Source organism: Macaca thibetana, chromosome 9, assembly GCF_024542745.1.
Source record: "Macaca thibetana thibetana isolate TM-01 chromosome 9, ASM2454274v1, whole genome shotgun sequence".
NCBI lineage: Eukaryota > Metazoa > Chordata > Mammalia > Primates > Cercopithecidae > Macaca > Macaca thibetana.
The window spans coordinates 91,584,617-91,603,375 of NC_065586.1; the positions used below are offsets into that span (position 1 = coordinate 91,584,617).

The following is an 18,759-nucleotide window of genomic DNA, read 5'->3' on the forward strand; positions in this document are numbered from 1 at the left end:
GGGACCGTGAGCCTTTTTGTTTTTACAGTGGGTGGAAAGTGTGACAAAGCTGTGAGAATAAGTCTGGAAGCTTCCAATGGCTATGCCCCATGCTCATGGAAGAGGCCAGTCTCCAGCAGGAGGAAATGAAGCCCTTCCACGGAAAGGAGAAGCATTGGGAGCACCCAGGGGATGTTGGAGTCCCTGATTCCAGTCACTTGCTCCTGCTATGGTTGGTTACCTGAGCCACACACTTCCCTTTTCTTCGTGAGTTAGTTCCAGTTTCTTTTTTTTTTTTTTAAGTTATTTGTGTATATTTATGGGGTACATGAGAAAATCTGTTATATGTATATAATACATAGTGATCAAGAAGGGGCATTCAGGGTGTCCGTCATGTGAGTACAATACTTTTTTGTTAAGTTTAGTCATCCTACTCTGCTGTGGAATATTGAATTTATTCCTTTTATCTTACTGTATGTTTGTATGTTTTAACACTTCTCTTTATCCACCCGCCCCTCCACCACTGTCCCTTCCATCTCTATTAACTGTTTTTCCATTCTCTAGCTCCACGTGTTCAATTTTTTTTAGCTGCTACATATAAGTGAGAAAATGCAATATTTGTTGTTCCGTGCCCGACTTTTTTCACTTAAGAGAATAACCTCCAGGCCTTGTGGCTCTCTGAGCAGCACCATGGTGGTTGGCAAGAACAAGCGCCTTACAAAAGGCAGCAAAAAGGGAGCCAAGAAGAAAGTGATTGATCCATTTTCTAAGAAAGATTGGTATAATGTGAAAGCAGCTGCTATGTTCAATATAAGAAATATTGGAAAGACGCTAGTCACCAGGACCCAAGGAACCAAAATTGCATCCGACAGCCTCAAGGGTTGTGTGTTTGAAGTGAGTCTTGCTGATTTGCAGAATGACGAATTTGCATTTAGAAAATTCAAGCTGATTACTGAAGATGTTCAGGGCAAAAACTGCCTAAGTTCCATGGCACGGATCTTATTCGTGACAAAATGTGTTCCATGGTCAAAAAATGGCAGACAATGATTGAAGCTCACATTGATGTCAAGACTACTCATGGTTACTTGCTTCGTCTGTTCTGTGTTGGCTTTACTAAAAAACGCAACAATCAGATACAGAAGACCTCTTATGCTCAGCACCAACAGGTCCGCCAAATCCAGAAGATGATGGAAATCATGACCCAAGAGGTGCCGACAAATGACTTGAAAGAAATGGTCAATAAATTGATTCTAGACAGCATTGGAAAAGACATAGAAAAGGCTTGCCAATCTATTTATCCTCTCCATGATGTCTTTGTTAGAAAAGTAAAAATGCTGAAGAAGCTCAAGTTTGAATTGGGAAAACTCATGGAGCTTCATGGTGAAGGCAGTAGTTCCGGAAAAGTCACTGGGGACAAGACAGGTGCTAAAGTTGAACGAACTGATGGATATGAACGACCAGTCCAAGAATCTGTTTAAAGTTCAGACTTAAAATAGTGGCAAATAGGCCTGGCGCGGTGGCTCAAGCCTGTAATCCCAGCACTTTGGGAGGCCGAGACGGGCGGATCACAAGGTCAGGAGATCGAGACCATCCTGGCTAACACGGCAAAACCCCGTCTCTACTAAAAACACAAAAAAATTAGCCGGGCGAGGTGGCGGCGCCTGTGGTCCCAGCTACTCGGGAGGCTGAGGCAGGAGAATGGCAGGAACCCGGGAGGCGGAGCTTGCAGTGAGCTGAGATCTGGCCACTGCACTCCAGCCTGGGCGACAGAGCGAGACTCCGTCTCAAAAAAAAAAAAAAGAAAAAAAAAAAAATAGTGGCAAATAAAAAGTCCTATTTGTGATTTAAAAAAATAATAATCTCCAGTTCCATCCATGTTGCTGCAAATGACATGATTTCACTCTTTACGGCTAAACAGTATTCCATTGTGTATATATACCACATTTTCTTTATTCTTCCATTGATGGACACTTAGGTGGATTCCATATCTTAGCTATTGTGCATAGTGCTGCAATAAATATGCAAGTTTGCAGATATCCTTTTGATACATTGATTTCTTTTTTTTTTTTTTTTTTTTTTTTTTGAGACGGAGTCTTGCTCTGTCGCCCAGGCTGGAGTGCAGTGGCGCGATCTCGGCTCACTGCAAGCTCCGCCTCCCGGGTTCACGCCATTCTCCTGCCTCAGCCTCCCAAGTAGCTGGGACTACAGGCGCCCACAACCGCGCCCGGCTAATTTTTTGTATTTTTAGTAGAGACGGGGTTTCACCGTGGTCTCGATCTCCTGACCTTGTGATCCGCCCGCCTCGGCCTCCCAAAGTGCTGGGATTACAGGCGTGAGCCACCGCGTCCGGCCGATACATTGATTTCTTTTCCTTTGGGTAGATACCCAGTAGTAGGATCACTGAATCAAATGGTAATTCTACTTTTAGTTTTTTTAAGAAATCTCTGGTCAGGCACGGTGGCTCATGCCTGTAGTCCCAGCACCTTGGGAGGCCAAGGCAGGTGGATCACCTGAGATCAGGAGTTCGAGACTAACCTGGACAACATGGTGAAACCCCGTCTCTACTAAAAATACAAAAATTAGCCAGGCATTGATGGTGGGTGCCTGTAATCCAAGCTACTCAGGAGGCTGAGGCAGGAGAGTTGCTTGAACCCGGGAGGCAGAGGTTGCAATGAGTTGAGATTGCACCACTGTACTCTGCCTGGGCGACAAAGTGAGACTCTGTCTCAAAAAAAAAAAAAAAGAAAAAAAGAAATCTCCACACTGTTTTCCATAGTGGTTGTACTCATTTACATTCCCACCAACAGTGTAAAAGACTTCCCCTTTTTCCATATCCTTACCAATATGTCATTTTTTTTTTGTCTTTTTAATAAAAGCCATTCTGATTAGAGTAAGATCTCATTGTGGTTTTGATTTTTATTTCTCTAATGATGAGTGATGGTGAGCATTTTTTCATATACCTGTTGGCCATTTACATGTCTTCTTTTAAGAAATGTCTATTTATGTCCTTTGCCCACTTTTTAATGGGATTATTTGTTCTTTCCTTTTTGAGATTTTTGAGTTCCTTTTATATTCTGGATGTTAGTCCTTTGTTGAATAAATAGTTTGCAAATATTTTCTCCCTTTCAACAAGTTGTCTCTTCACTCTGTTGATTGAAACAATCAACTGCTGTTCAGAAGATTTTTAGTTTAATATAGCCCCATTTGTCTGTTTTTGTTTTTGTTGTCTGTGCTTTCAAGGTCTTAGTCATAACTTCTTTGCCTGGGCCAATGTCCAAGAGAGTTTTTCTTAGTATTTTTATAGTTTTAGATCTTATTTTTCAGTCTTTAATCTATTTTGAATTTATTTTCGCATATGGTGAGAGAGAAGGATCCAATTTCATTCTTCTACATGTGGCTATCCAATTTTCCCAGCACCCTTTATGGAAGAGGGTGTCCTTTCCCCAGTGTAAGCTCTTGGCACCTTTGTTGAAGATCAGTTGGCTGTGTTCTCTAGTCTGTTCCATTGGTCTATATGTCTATTTTTATACAAATACCATGCTGTTTTGGTTACTATAGCCTTGTAATATATTTTGAAGTCTTGTAACATGATGCCTCTAGCTCCAATTTCTTGAGAGGCTCCATCTCTATTTTCTTTGCCCTTGGGCTTTATAAGACACCCCTATGTCCATATAATACATTATCCTTTTCTTCTTAGGCAGGGCAGAGGTGGTTTATGTTACCTGTAATTCAACGGGTCTTAACTAAGACTACTTCTTTAATGGCGGGGCAGTTTAGAAGGGTCTGGTGAAATGTGTCTCCCTCATTGCCCAGAAGGAAGAGAAAGAGGATGAATGGTAATATTTCTGAGACCACAACTTTGGATCATGAATCCTCAGGTCAAGGAGAAACCGACGCCTCTGGATTCTGATCACTCTACTCCACCATGGGAAGAAATCCAGACATGCCTAAGAAGTTGTCTGAATCTGTCGTCCAAAGCCAAACTGTCTTACCTTAATCTTTGATTAAACTGCATTCCCACCCCCAAACAATATTTAAAAATGAGGGGAATGGAAACAAGAGATTCCTGTGTTTGTACATTTCACTTATTCCTGGGGCTCCTGAGTTGCAGAGGAGCCTGAAGTTTACACCAGAGGGTAAAGAAGATAGCTATTTGGACATCACACACCACTTTGCCAGTTTCCGTTCTCTTGAATTATTTACCATCTAATTGTCTGCATTGAAACAGAATCTGGAAACACAGAGTCAGAGTTGTAGCCCTATTTGCAAGTTACAGAAAGAAAACTAGAGCTCAGTGAAGTACCTGGGGCAGAAGCACTTCATGGGTTTCTGAAGTTCTCTTACCTTGGGAGGGCTCTGAATGCAGGGGGTGAAACCAGCCCAGCAGCAGAGAGAAAGAGCGCCTCGGTCTGGAAGGGGCCTTAGAAGTCACTAGTCCAGACTCCCCTTTGAGGTCACTGTCTCCCTCCTGTGTAAAGGTCTGGCGTCTAGTCTGTACTTTCCCTTCAACTGGCTATGTCACCAAGAGCATCTGAACCTTGATTTCTTCATCTGTAAAAGATAGAATACAAAGGAGGATGGGATGGAAAATAAACCTGTCTATAAATTTAAAAAATTGTTATCACAAATTTTATTTTCACCATTGTACCAATAATTCCTTCTTTCTTTTCCTTCTTTTATTCTTTTCTTTCTTTTTTTTTTTTTCTTTCTTTCTTTCTTTCTTTCTTTCTTTCTTTCTTTCTTTTTCTTTCTTTCTTTCTTTCTTTCTTTCTTTCTTTCTTTCTCTTTCTTTCTCTCTCTTTTCTTTCTTTTGCCTTCCTTCCTTTTCTTTTTCTCTCTTTCTTTTCTGACTCTCTCTCTCTCTCTCTCCTTCCTTCCTCTCTCGCTCGCTCTCTCTTTTTCTTTCTTTTTTATTTTTTTCAAGACAGGGTCTCACTCTGTGTGGCCCAAGCTGGAGTGCAGTGGCATGATCTTGGCCCACTGCAGTCTCAAACTCCTGAGCTCAAGCAATCCTTCCACCTCAGCCTCCCTAGCAGCTAGTAGCTAGGACCACAGATGTGTACAACCATGCTTGGCTACTTTTTTTTTTTTTTTTTTTTTTTTTTTTTTTGAGACAGAGTCTTGCTCTTTCACCCAGGCTGGGGTGCAGTGACGCGATCTCAGCTCACTGCAACCTCCGTCTCCCCCGTTCAAGCAATTCTCCGCCTTTCCGGTTCAAGTCGGCCTCAGCCTCCCGAGTAGCTGGGACTACAGGTGTATGCCACCATGCCCGGCTAACTTTTGTATTTTTTTAAGGAGAGACGGGGTTTCACCATGCTGGCCAGGCTGGTCTCAAATTCCTGACCTTGTGATCTGCCCGCTTCAGTCTCCCAAAGTGCTGGGATTATAGGCATGAGCCACCATGCCTGGCCCATGCTCAGCTACTTTTTGTATTATTTTTCTTTTTGTAGAGACAGGGTCTCACCATATTGCCCAGGCTAGTCTCAAACTCCTGGGCTCAAGCAATCCTCTGCCTAGGATTCCCAGTCAGTGCTGGGATTACAGGTGTGAGCCACCATGCCTGGCCTGCACCAATAATTTCCCATTTCCCATTTTCTACTTTAAAATAAAGTAGAAAACTTAGAAAAGTATAATGACAAATAAAACTCACTTGTCTCACTGCTCAGTAGAAATCACTCATTAGCCGAGCATGGTGGCGTGTGCCTGTAGTCTCAGCTACTCGGGAGGCTGAGGCAGGAGAGTCACTTGAACCCGGGAGGCAGAGGTTGTGGTGAGCTGAGATTGTGCCACTGCACTCCAGCCTGGAAAACAGAGTGAGACTCTCTCTCTGTTTTGTGTGTGTGTGTGTGTGTGTGTGTGTGTGTATATATATAATTTTTTTTTAAATTTGAGACAGGGTCTCACTCTGTCACCCAGGCTGGAGTGCAGTGGCTTGATTATTGCTCACTGTAGCTTTAACCTCCTGGGCTCAGGAGACCCTCCTGCCTCAGTCTCCTAAGTAGCTGGGGCTACAGGTACACATAACATGCCTGGCTAAGTAAAAAAAAAAAAAATTGTAGACATAGGGTCTTGATATGTTGCCCAGGTTTGTCTTGAACCCCTGTCCTCAAGTGATCATCCAGCCTCAGCTTCCCAAAGTGCTGGGATTACAGTTGTGAGCCACTGTACCCAGCCCATAATATTATTTGATACATTGTCTTTCAGTCTTTTTCTAACTAAATATGTATAATTGAGAATTTTTAATTATACTGTTTTATAGCTTAGTTTTTCCCATTCAATATTTTCTAGTGCGTCTCTTCTCCATGTCAGTAAATATTCTTCAAAAACAAGAATTTTGGCCGGGAGCGGTGGCTCATGCCTGTAATCCCAGCACTTTGGGAGGCTGAAGGGGGCGGATCACAAGGCTGGGAGCACAAGACCAGCCTGGCCAACATAGTGAAACCCTGTCTCTACTAAACATACAAAAATTAGCCGAGCATGGTGGCATGCACCTGTAGTCCCAGCTACTCGGGAGGCTGAGGCAGAAGAGTCACTTGAACCCGGGAGGCAGATGTTGCAGTGAGCCGAGATCGTGATACTGCACTCCAGCCTGGGAAACAAGCGAGACTCCGTCTCAAAAAAAAATAAAAAATATAAAAAAATTAGAGACAGGGTCTCACTATATTGCCTAGGCTGGTCTCAGACTCCTGGGCTTAAGTGATCCTCCTGCCTTGGCCTCCCAAGATGCTGGAATGACAGGCATGAGCCACCACTCCTGGCCAATTTACGTATTTACTAGTTAGGGTCAATTTACACCACCAGTTTCAATGGAAATCAACATGATTTTTGATATTTGCAAGGAAAATGGTCCACTTCTTACAAATAGACTTCGGGATGAAAAATGAAGGACGAGGCATACACATCTACAGTGAGGAAAAGGATGATGCCTCCTTTTTCCTCATAGGCAACTGGGGGGAGGGGAAAGGAGGTAAGTAAAGGCATGTTGGGGAATTCAGAGAAGCATCCACACCTGCTCATTATATCAAGTGTCTAGAGACTCTAAATAATTCAGGCACAGTCGGCTCCCTCCAGGGGCAGGTGTTGAGGAGAGTTTCCAGACAAGTGGCTCCTCTTGCAAAACTGGAGCAGACCAAGGATCTGATTACGTGAAAAGGGGTCCAGTTAGTAGCTGTGGCAACCTCCTTCTTCAGCCTCACAACTTGCCTTTGGGATCAGGTACAAGAAGCTTCTGGGAAAACACTACTGCTATGCCCCCTGTGGTGAAGAGTTTTGAAGCTCTGTTGTCTTGGGTTCGAATCCAGGTTCCTCCACTACAGTGTGATCTTGGGCAATTTACTGATCTTTAGGTTCTATACCTGTAAAATAGGGGTAACAATTCCCTCACTCAGATTATTGTGGCATCATACATAATTCATCTGGCCCCCTTACTATGATGCTTAGTACATAGTAGATCTGTCTTAAGAATGTCCTCACTTTATGTCCTAGGAATTGATGCTTGGACTTTAAATAAAAGAGAAATGTAGGGCCTGGTGCGGTGGCATGCACTTGTAACCCTAGCTATTCAGGAGCTGAGACAGAAGGATTGCTTGAGCCCAGGAGTTGAGTTTGAGAGCAGGCTGGGTTTTAGAGTGAGACCCCTGTCTCAAAGGGGAAAAAAAGCAATGTCAAGAACTATGAGAAAGTCATTCCTGACAATCACTAATAGTAACAGCCAACAGTTACTGAAGGTTAACCACATGCTGAATACTGTGCTGAGTGCTCTACATTTACTCTCGCAAAACCATTTATGGATACATATTATCAAAATTCAGAGAAGTTAAGACACTTTCCCCAGGTCAAACAACTAGTAGGTGTTAGAATCAAGGTCCAAACCCTATTCTGCCTCTAAACTGAAAAGGCCAGTGTTCTTACCCTGTAGGTAAGAGGATCTCTGGAAGTTATTTTACTGATCAGCACTTCATTTCCAGGAGAGCAGCCTGAGGACGGGGAGGGGATAATTTGCTGGGCATTGATGAAGAGCAGGCCAACTTCCTTAGGTCTATGGGACCCGACTGCCCTCTAGCGTTAGAGGAATCCTGGGGCCAGATGGAATAAAGAGTGAGTTGATTTTCTTAGGTTATGGTGAATCCTTCTGCCTTCAGCATGGGATCATATCTGTCTAGTTTGGTGTTTTCCTACTGGCCAAAGGATTTCTCTTAGGGAGTAGGGTAAAATAGGCAGTAAAGGGCAGGAGTTAAGGATAAGAATTACCTGAGTTTAGAGCAGCAATTCTCAGACAGATCAACGTTTGAACCATCAGAGGGAGGAAATGTCTCTTATCTCCAGCATCTGGCACGTAGCGGGTGCTCACTGGATACTGAATGAGGCTTTAAAATCTCATTCTCACTAATAGCAGAGTTCTGCAAAATAGCAGAGATCTGCAAACTTACATGAGGTGCCCTTAAGAGTGGTTATGAAGTTATTCATCGATTTTTGCCAGAAGTGCCAGTGAAAAAGACATTGTAACATTTAACTCAATGTCTACTACAGGAGACTCCACGGGGCACTTTCATAAGGAAGAGAGAACAATGATACTCCTCAATGGTTTAGAAATAAGTTGGAGTCAGGGAAGACATGATCGTTTTAGACTGCCAGCCTCATACCAGCGTCCCTAATGGTCCATGGATCTCAGAGAAAGCCCCCTCCACCTCAATAGCTCTGCCCAAGTAGCCTGTTTCAATAGCTACTCAGTAAACATCTGTGTGCATTACGCCTTGCTAGGCTCAGTGGGGGATACAAAGACAGATATACCAGATGTGGCTAATTGTGGCCAACATGGATGGTGCTTCTTCCATGAGCTAGGTGTCCAGTCCATGACCTGATTATTTACTGACAGGAATCTTCAAGGTAAGTATTAGCTGTCTACTTTTTTCCAAATAAGGAAATTGAGGCTCATTGCAGCAAAAAACAATCCTGCAAGTTCCTACAATTTATAGATGGCAGTGCAAGTCATATCACTCCCAAATGCATACTCTTTCCGCTATGCCACTCTGGCCAATTCTTTGAAATAGTAGGACTCCTTTTCTAAAATGCAGGTACCTCTAAGACAATTACGTCTGTTTTTTTCTGCTTGGGCTGCCATAACAAAATATCATAGACTAGGTGGATCAAACAACAGAAATTTATTTTTCAGTCTGGAGATTGGGAAGTCCAAGATCAAGGTGCTGGCCAGTTCAGTTCCTAGTGAGGGCCCTGCTTCCTAGCTTGCAGGAGACTGTTTTGTCTTCTCCCGTCCTCACATGAAGGACGGGAGGTCAAGGTCTCTAGTATCTCTTATTTTACTTTTTACCCAACAGTTTGTTGAGAGACATGTTTACCCAACAGTTTGTTCAGAGACATGCCATCTCTTACGAAAGCACCAATCCCACCATGAGGGCCCCACCCTCATGACGTCATCTAACCCTAATTACCTCCCAAAGGCCCCGTCTCCAAACACCATCACATTGAGGGGTAGGGCTTCAACGAGGAATTTGGGAAGAGCACAAACATTCAGTCCATAACAACATAACAACCTCCATCAAGCCATCAGTTTAAAAACAGATGGCTTTTCCTATACTTTGTTTCTTACATTTAGCTTTCTTTAGCCTAATTTCCTACTGACCCTTAGTTTGTAGCCTCTGCCTAGGGCAAGTCTACAACTCACTCTTTTTTTTTTTTTTTTTTTGGAGACGGACTTTCGCTCTTGTCGCCCAGGCTGGAGAGCAATGGCACGATCTCGGCTCACTGCAACCCCCGTCTCCTTGTTCAAGAGATTCTCCTGCCTCAGCCTCCCAAGTAGCTGGGATTACAGGCGCCCGCCACCACGCCCAGCTAATTTTTGTGTTTTTAGTAGAGACAAGGTTTTGCCACGTTGTCCAGGCTAGTCTTGAACTGCTGACCTCAGGTGATCCACCCACCTTGGCCTCCCAAAGTGCTGGGATTACAGGCATGAGCCACTGCACCGGCCTACGACTTACTCTTTCCTCTCCAAAACTGCCTGGGAATTTTGTCTTTTCTCCATCTCTTATGGAGCACTTTAGCTTTCCCATAGAAACCTGGATTACAAAACTTATCAATGAGCTCAAGGGAATAAAAGAGCCTTCCAAGAAAATCTACTCTTCGGAAAGTCACTAGGGGTAACTGTACCTAACATGGCTACCCCCTAATGTAGTAGCTTACCTGATTTTTATCTTCTCTTCCTCACAAAGAGGATCATGATTTTTGTTTGAGCAGGAATGTGCCCAGCTGTAAAACTCTATTTCCCAGCCTCCTCGCAGCTATAGTTGTTCACGTGGCCCCAAGAAACAGTTCCTCCTGATGAGATATAAGGGAAGTGACTGACTGGAGCTTCCAGGAAAGCTCTTTGAATGTGGGTGTGTTGGGCGAACTCAGCTGTGCACGCCTCTTTCCCCTGCCCTTCTTCCTGACTGGGACATAGATGGAACACAGGTGTGGAGATGGAACAGCCATCGTGGTGCAAGGGAAGTTGCGGAGTTAAGAATGTCAGGGCTGAAAGTTGGAAAGAGTCTGGGTTCCTAATGGCATCAGAATTGCCTTGTTGGTCTTGAGCTACTTCTGGACTTCTCATTATAGAAGAAAAACAAAACTCTCAGGTTACTTACAGTAGTGGTAATGCTGAGATAAATCACATAAGGGGCTTACTAAAAATTCCAATTCCTTGCCCCATCCTCAGAAATTCAGGCTCAGCAGATCTGGGTGCAGCAATCTACAGTTTTAGCTAGCCCCTGTGGTCATTCTGTTACAATGATCCTTGAACTACAGTTTGAAGTAGTCTGAGGTCCACAAATCCAGCAAATAGCAGAGGGGTGTGTGTGCGTGGAGAAGAGCGGGTCAGTGATGTTGCGTTTAGCTTTCAATGCCTACCAAAGACTTGGCCAGCTATGGCTGTCACATAAAAAAATACCTTGTTCAGCTAATTTGCAATTTAGTGATGAAGAGCCTCCCATACCCCCATCTCACTAGGAAGCTTATCCAAGCTCCCATTTTGTGAGTGTGGAAACTGAGGCAAAAATGTTTAGTTACCCAAGGTCATAATGCCAGTCAGTGACAGAGCTGGAAAAAAAATTCTGGAGTCCCAGTTCAGTGCTCCCTCCATTACACTGGGCTGCAAATAGCACCATGAATCTTTAGTGTCTGCTCACCTCTCCTTTCCATTTCCTTTCTGTGAGGCAGTGCAGTGGGACATTGTGGCTACCTCTCTGGCCACAATCCCAGCCCTCTTTTGTTCTCCAGCAGCCATACTGTTTAGGTGAATGAATCCTGCTCTCAGCTCCACGAATCAATTAGGATAATCTTCTTCCCCTATCTGATTTTCCTCCTTCCTTACCAATAGCACCCTTACTTTCTTGGAGCTGCAGTGTGCCCAAATAAAAAAGCTACACCTCCCAGATCCCTTTTAGAGAAGGGAGGCCATGAGCTCGTTTTGGTCAAGCCACTGCGGGGGTCTTCCTGGAACGTCACTTAGAAGGGGCAGCGGATGTCACTTAGAAGGGGCAGCGGGCAGACACTCCTCTGCCTATGGTTCTTCCTTCTTCCTGCTGGCTGGAATGCAGTCCTGATGGTTGGAATGCCACTACCATGTGGACAAGAGCCTTGCCCTAGGACAGAAGAGCAGAAACCAAAAGCAGCCCCAGTGCCTGATGGCCTTCATGGAGGCATTACCTCAGCCTTGAAGCTGCCTACTTCCAGAGCTCTTTTTACATGAGAAAAAGGAATGATCAAGTTCAAGCCCCAATTCTTTGAAGTTTCTGTGGGATGCAGTTAAACTCAATATGTGCATTTACAGCAATGATTGATGCAGGCCAGTTTAATGAGTGAAACTTGGGGTTTCTGTCTGATGATAGTGGTCTTTCTTAGGGCCCAGATGCAGGCCTGCCTTCTCAGTGGTCTTCCCCAAGGGCCCCAGCTCTCTTAGGCTGCCTTCTATTTAAGATACCTGGGCATTTGTTGTCTGGTTGGGAGCTCATTGTGGTGTTTGTGACAGTTTCAGGCAGGGCTGTTTATAGCCTTTTCAGGCAAGCTATGCCAGAACTTCCCATCCAGAGGGCAGGGCAGTCAGGGTGACTTGCCAGACCATGTAAGGGTCTGGATGAGAGGCAGGCTGTGCAGCCAGCCTGGGAACATGTTCCACACGACACCATCATTCTTGTGCTGGTGAAACATCCCCAGAGGAAAAGCAGCAGCATTGTAAGCGAGTGCTTACTTCTTTAGGAGGCCCCCATGAGACAAGAAATCTTTCAACTGCAGACTGTCAGGCACCAGGGGCCCTAAGGACAGGAGCTAAATGGAGGGAGAGTGGGGAGGGTCTGAACTGTCAGGTGATCCTGAGGCAACAAGACGGGCAGGGAGGAGCTGGGGGATGCAGTGAACTAAGGATGTCAGCTGGGGCTATGTGCCACCGTGGGAGCTCGCTCAGGTCGGACCCCACCAACTTCAGACCCTCACCGCACTTTTAGTCTTCAAGCTCTTGGGGCTTAATCTCCTGTTTTCCTTTCTTCTCTCCCCATCTGAGTCCCTCTGTGGGTTTTGCCTATGTTGCTTCCACCAACAAACACTGTTGAGGCAGATGTCTTGTCTCCCCAGACAGCTTTAAGAGAAGAGAACATGCCTGCAAGCAGGGCACAAGGGTCACAAGAGAAGAAAAAGAAGGGGGTAATGACAAATAAGGGAGAAAACTTTAATCATGCATAGGCTTTTCATAAAAAACTTTATTTGTCAAAAAGGGGGGAAGAATCCAAAGTATTAAAATAATCCTCTAATTTTTGTTTTGGAGGAAAAGGGTAGGACGACAAAATAATTCATACAAAAATTTCAAGCATCACTGCCGTAGACATTCCTCCGGCTCAGTGGGGAGCATCCTGAAACTCGCACCTCCTGTCTGCAGCTCAGCTTCCAGCTGCATCACGGGGAGCACAGCATCTCCTGGATGCAGGAAGCTGCAAGCATCTGGAATGCTTGTTAATTTACCCCACAAATAAATACAAAAGGTCAATCTTCCCAGTGGAAATGATTCCGTCTATTTTTGTGACTTTCTGATGAGAATGCTAAAAAGAAGAGTTGCCCCTCTTCTAAAATTCCAAATCTTTTTCCTTTTTGAAGATGACTATGTGTGAAAGAAATAAAATGTGAAAAGATTTGTTAAGGATGACTGGCTCTAGTACCAACTAAATGCCAAGGGGGGCTGTAACTCACTGAGGTAATACAAAGCAGCCATGGATTTTCCTCGCCTTTTATATGGGGAAAATGCACCTTTCAATCCTAGAAGATAATTGGACTTGGCAAAGTCTCTATTGGTAGCAATTATTTTCTTACTTTAAAAAAAAAAAAAAAGGGGTGAGCTGGGAGCCAGACTGCGCCCATCAGCCAAGACTGCTATTGCCAAACGGAGCCCAGAAGCATCCAAGTACACTTTCCAACAGGCAGACCCTACCAGGAACTGGGAGACAAGAGTGGGCTCTCTCCTGAGATAAGACAAGTTTAACTGCAAAGACCTTTGGAACATTCCTGGGTTTTCCTGGCTCTTTTCAGTTGGTGTTTCTCTGAGGAACCGGGAGGTTCTCATGAAGATACTTTAAACTTCCATGCTCTGAGAAATCTGAGACCACGTGGTCCTTCCCTCGCAGCAGCCACTTAGTAGTAAGCAGTCCCTCAAGTCCTACTGGTCCCCGGGCATGGATTCTCGATGTACTGATTCCCACTTCAGCTCCTGTGAAAAAGCATGAATAAAAGATGTAGCTTTTCCCAGCCTCTGCTTCCTGTCCATGCTCCAGACCCACCCTGCTGCTTTCCCCTCACTTGGTACCCTCTCTTCCTGCTAACTCCTCACCCATCCTCCCCAGGACAGCTGAGTCATCCTGTTCCCATAAACATGTCCTCCAATTACTATAAATCATGATACACCCCTTCTCGTGAAACTGTGTGTGAACCCCTCTTCTGTATTTTATCCCCAGTGCATTTTGACAATGCTATTAATACAAGTGCTGTCTCTGATATCAGTTTAGCATCTGAATTGCATACCATATTTTGACATTTGAGCATGTTTTGGGGGTACGACAACGTTTACCAAAATGGTTTCACCTCCTCCTCAAATACTCTTTAAATCTTAGAAAGAAAGGGCCATGTTCTTGGTATCCCCTAGAAGTCTTAGCACAGGGGACTCATTAGACAGTTACTGAATACATCAAAGGGTTACTGTTCATTCACTTTCCTCTTGCTCCCAGCTCAGACCTAGGGAACGTCAGGGGTTTTCCTGGGCCTGGCTTGGTGTTCTGCAATGTATACAGTGGAGGCAGGGTTCCCTCATTATCACTTTACTGAGCATGTACTATGTACTAGGCACTGTGTTGAGCCCTGGGGATAAAGTGGTGAATAATAGATACAAGGCCCTGTTTTCGTGGAGCTGATATTATAGTGGGCGAGGCAGCCAAAGGACAGGTGAGTAAATAGTCTCCTGTGGTGCTCAAGTGCAGTGATGGGTGCTATGACAGAGGCTGTGTGGTGGAGCTAGGGACACGCTGGGAAGGGTGGTCAGGGAAAGCCTCCCTAAAGAAGTGCCTTTTGGTTGAGACCTGAACAGTGAGAAGGAGCTGGCTGGAGAAAACCAGACAGAGGTGCTGCAGGCAGAGAGAAGAGCAAGTAGGAAATGCAGCGAGGGTGGGATGTGCTTGGGGTAGTGGTTGGCAAGGAGAGTGAAACCAGCAGGATTCAGATTCTGGTTCAATAGCATAGAGACCACATGACTTTGGACACGCTACCTAACTTCATGCCTCAGTTTCCTCATCTGGAAAAAGAATTCATTTTGTAGAATGAAGTGAGAGCATGCTTGTGACACATTTAGCACAGTGCTGGGAATGTAGTAAATGCTCAATAAAATCTCTATTGTCATTAATGCATTTCACAAGGAATTTAACTCAACCAGCTTTCACTCTGAGCTGGTGTTGGAAGGACAATGAAATGGTCTTTTGTTCTTCCCTCATCCTGGATTTTCATTTGAATGCTGGGTGCCCCAGCCCTTAAAAATATATTGCTATTTCTTTTTCAAGTACATGGAGTATAAAGATCAGTGCAAGTGATGTGATAATTACATCAAATCCCAACATAAAAGAAATGGGGAACTAAAAATAAAGAGTATAATGACTAAGAATAACTGAGTTAAATTCCCTTTTATAATCTTTAACAATTCGGTGAGAACTATTTCTCCAGGCAGATCATCTACTCAAAAAGTTCAGAAGGATTAAAATGTGTGTCTTTCTGTTTTGTTTTGTTACAGAGATAGGGCCTCACTCTCTCCCAGGCTGGAGTACAGTGGCACCATCTTAGCTCACTGCAGCCTCGAACTCCTGGGCTCAAGGGATCCTCTTGCCTCAGCCTCCTGAGTAACTGGGACTACAGGCTCACGCCACCACACCTGGATAATTTTTTCATCTCTGTAGAGAGGAGGTCTTGCTGCGTAGCCCAGGCTGGTCTTGAACTCCCTGACTCATGAGATCCTCCTGCCTCAGCCACTCAAAGTGCCAGGATTATAGGTGTGAGCCACTGCACGTGGCCTAAAATGTTTTGAGTGGTTGAAATAATTCTCAAATATTCAGAAAACGTGTCATAAATGTATTATTGGAGGTTTTCTTTCTTTCTTTTTTTTTTTTTGAGATGGAGTTTAGCTCTTGTTGCCCAGGCTGGAGTGCAATGGTGCGATCTCGGCTCACTGCAACCTCGGCTTCCCAGGTTCAAGCAATTCTCCTGTCTCAGCCTCCCGAGAAGCTGGGATTACAGGCAAGTACCACCATACTCAGCTAATTCTGTATTTTTAGTAGAGATGGGGTTTCTCTATGTTGGTCACGCTGATCTCGAACTCCCACCTCAGGTGATCCGCCCGCCTTGGCCTCCCAAAGTGCTGGAATTATAGGCGTGAGCCACTGTGCCTGTTCTGGAGTTTTATATACTGGTACCCCTGAAAACCAGAGACTGTCCAAATAACCCCAACACGACAGAGGGCTGGAGATTTTATACCTAATGGAAGGGGAGAGAAATGTCCTTCTGAAGCTTTTTATTTCAAAGTCTGCTGTAGAAGGTAACCTTGTGCTTCCGGCTGGCCTGTTTGTTTTGATCCTGGTACTTAGGCCCACGGTACCTTCTTTTGTCCTACCATTGTGGGGTTTCCTATCTCTGAGGCAACCTGGCTGTGGGTGAAATAAGTCTGTAAAAGGAGTGCTCTCAAGGGACGCAGCATGTACCTCTGGCACAGCCTATGCAAAAAGGCAGGCTGCAGTCTGCCCATGCTGTAGCGGGAGAACCCAGGCTTTGGACTTGCACAAGTTTGGGTCTGAATGCCAGCTGTGAGACTTCGGGCAAGTTACTACACTTCTCTGAATCTCATTCTCCCTCTATGAAAAATGAAATACAAGTACCTGCCTTCTTAGCATGTGAAATGCTTAGAAGATAGGCCTTCCACCAACTCATGGGAGGTTTCATTAATTATTCTCCCTGATAATTCTACCTTGCCAGAAGTCTGTTTTTTGTTTTTTTTTTGAGATGGTGTCTCACTCTGTCCCCCAGGCTGGAGTGCAGTGGCGCAATCTCGGGCTCACTGCAACCTCTGCCTCCCGGGTTCAAGTAATTCTCCTGCCTCAGCCTCCTGAGTAGCTGGGATTATAGGCGTCCGCCACCACGCCCGGCTAATTTTTTGTATTTTTAGTAGAGACGGGGTTTCACCATGTTGGCCAGGCTGGTCTCGAACTCCTGAACTCAGGTGATCCACCCGCCTCGGCCTCCCAAAGTGCTGGGATTACAGGCGTGAGCCACTGTGCCCACCCAGCCTATCTCTCTCTCTTATCTTGACCAAGCATGTGAGTCAAGGGGAGGTGTCTTCCACACCTCAACATACCCCTGACCACACAGTGCTTCAAGAGGAACTTCTTTCTCCCCAACCAGGGTCTTTCTTACCCAGTCCAAAGCGGTAGCCGTCAGCAAAGCGAGTGCTGGCATTCCAGAACACACAGGCGCTGTCGACGTGCTGCAGGAAGAACTCTGCTGTGTCTTCTGCAGGGTAAAGAAAGAGAAACCAAGTCAGGATGATACCCAGCGAACATCCCCGTTTCCAGCCATTCATTGGTGACAGATCAGGGCAGGGTCTGGGTCCCCACTGGGCCTCCCCATGTGTTCTCACATATTAAATATTCAGGCTTGTGAAAAATCTCAACAGGGAGAAGACAAGTCAGCTTCATCAATCACAGTGTTGTGGAAAGACTGGGTTGGAATCCAGATCTCCCAGGCAGGTGACCTGCCGAAACTTCCAACTTATGGGCTCCAGAGCCAGAATGCCTAGGCCTGAACTCCAGCTGTACACCCACCAGCTTTGTGACCTTCTGCAGGTGTATAAAACTCTCTGTGTCTGGGTGAAAAGGGACTTACATTACCTAGCTGATAGGGTTGTAGAGAGGATGAAATGAGTTAGCACCTGGGGAGTACTCATCCTAGTGCCTAGCACACAGTGAGTGCTTGGTAAGTGCTGGCTGTTAATATGGGTGGCACTGCTCTGGTGCCCCAATTAACTGACTGTAAATTCCTCGAGGGGGCCCTACTGGCATCCTCCACAGAGGCTCCAGTATCTGACACCCAGGAGTGTCCCTGCATACATATTTGTGGAATAAATGAATGAATGAATGTGCAGAGTTGGTTCTGCCCTTAATCTCCTGGGCCTTGGTTTCCTCAGCTGTAAAATGGGTTTATTTTAACTACTTTGTAAGATTTGTTGCATGCATTAAATGATAACGCCGCTGACAGGGTTAGTCATCTTCAAAGCAGAGCTAATCATCCCTGCCCCGCCTCCTCCGGCTGTGACATCAAAGTACCAAATGCAACCACTACTAAGCATTACCATAAGCCTACTCAAATGATGTTTTTCTGCAGGCCAAGAGGGGCTAAGAGGAGCAGGATCAGAAAGCAGCAAAGGCAGACACTATGCGGGAAGCATCTGGACACTGACCGTTCTCTGTGACGATGACATCCGTGTGGGAGCTGCCGTACTTGTGGATGTGGTCAATGGCATCCTGAACGTTGTCCACTACTTCAATGCATAATTCCAGGTCCCCATACTCAGTTCGGAGTGACTTCACTTCGGAGGGGCTGAAGGTCAGATAGGAGGCAAATTTGGGGCCTGCGTGAATTTTTACCTGGAACAGAGGAAGTCCAGGGGCAACAACAAAAAAACAACTGAAATAAGCAAGCTCTAGGATAGAACAGAAAGGTGAGCCTGTAAAACCACAGCCCAAAGTGGCTCCTGTGGCCTCGACAACAGAACTAGTTCTACTTTCCTCCCTCCAGCATGATCTGACCGGCCACTTGCAAGCAAAGGGCCCTCAAGGCAGTTGGAACAGGGATTGAAGCAGGAAACCTTTGAACGTTAAGGATGTGCAAGGTGGGCCGGGCACAGTGGCTCACGCCTGTAATCCCAGCACTTTGGGAGGCTGAGATGGGTGGATAACTTGAGGTCAGGAGTTCGAAACCAGCCTGACCAACATGGCGAAACCCCATCTTTACTAAAAAATTAGCTGGGTATGGTGGCAGGTAATCTCAGCTACTTGGGAGGCTGAGGCAGAATTGCTTGAACCTCGGAGGCAGAGGTTGCAGTGAGCCGAGATCGTGCCACTGTACTCCAGCCTGGGTGACAGAGCAAGACTCCGTCTCAAAAAAAAAAAAAAAAAAAGAATAAAAAAGAATGTGCAAGGCATTCAGTGGGTTATCAAC

The 18,759-nt window shown here is 45.3% G+C and overlaps 1 protein-coding gene and 1 pseudogene across 4 annotated transcripts in view; one reads left to right on the forward strand and one right to left on the reverse strand.

Annotated features, from left to right (window-relative positions):
- The first annotated feature begins 669 nt into the window (after positions 1-669).
- On the forward strand, positions 670-1,457 carry LOC126962061 (40S ribosomal protein S3a-like; annotated as a pseudogene).
- Positions 1,458-12,710: 11,253 nt separating this feature from the next.
- Positions 12,711-18,759, reverse strand: part of ALDH18A1 (aldehyde dehydrogenase 18 family member A1) — a 50,791-nt gene continuing 44,742 nt past the window's right edge. For all 4 annotated transcript variants that reach the window (XM_050802886.1, XM_050802885.1, XM_050802883.1 and 1 more), the window contains exons 16-18: positions 17,999-18,185; positions 16,957-17,052; positions 12,711-13,723 (exon numbers count right to left, since the gene is read on the reverse strand). In XM_050802886.1, the coding sequence (XP_050658843.1) occupies positions 13,542-13,723; positions 16,957-17,052; positions 17,999-18,185 (465 nt within the window). In that variant the 3' untranslated portion in view covers positions 12,711-13,541. The remainder of the gene's footprint in view (positions 13,724-16,956; positions 17,053-17,998; positions 18,186-18,759) is intronic.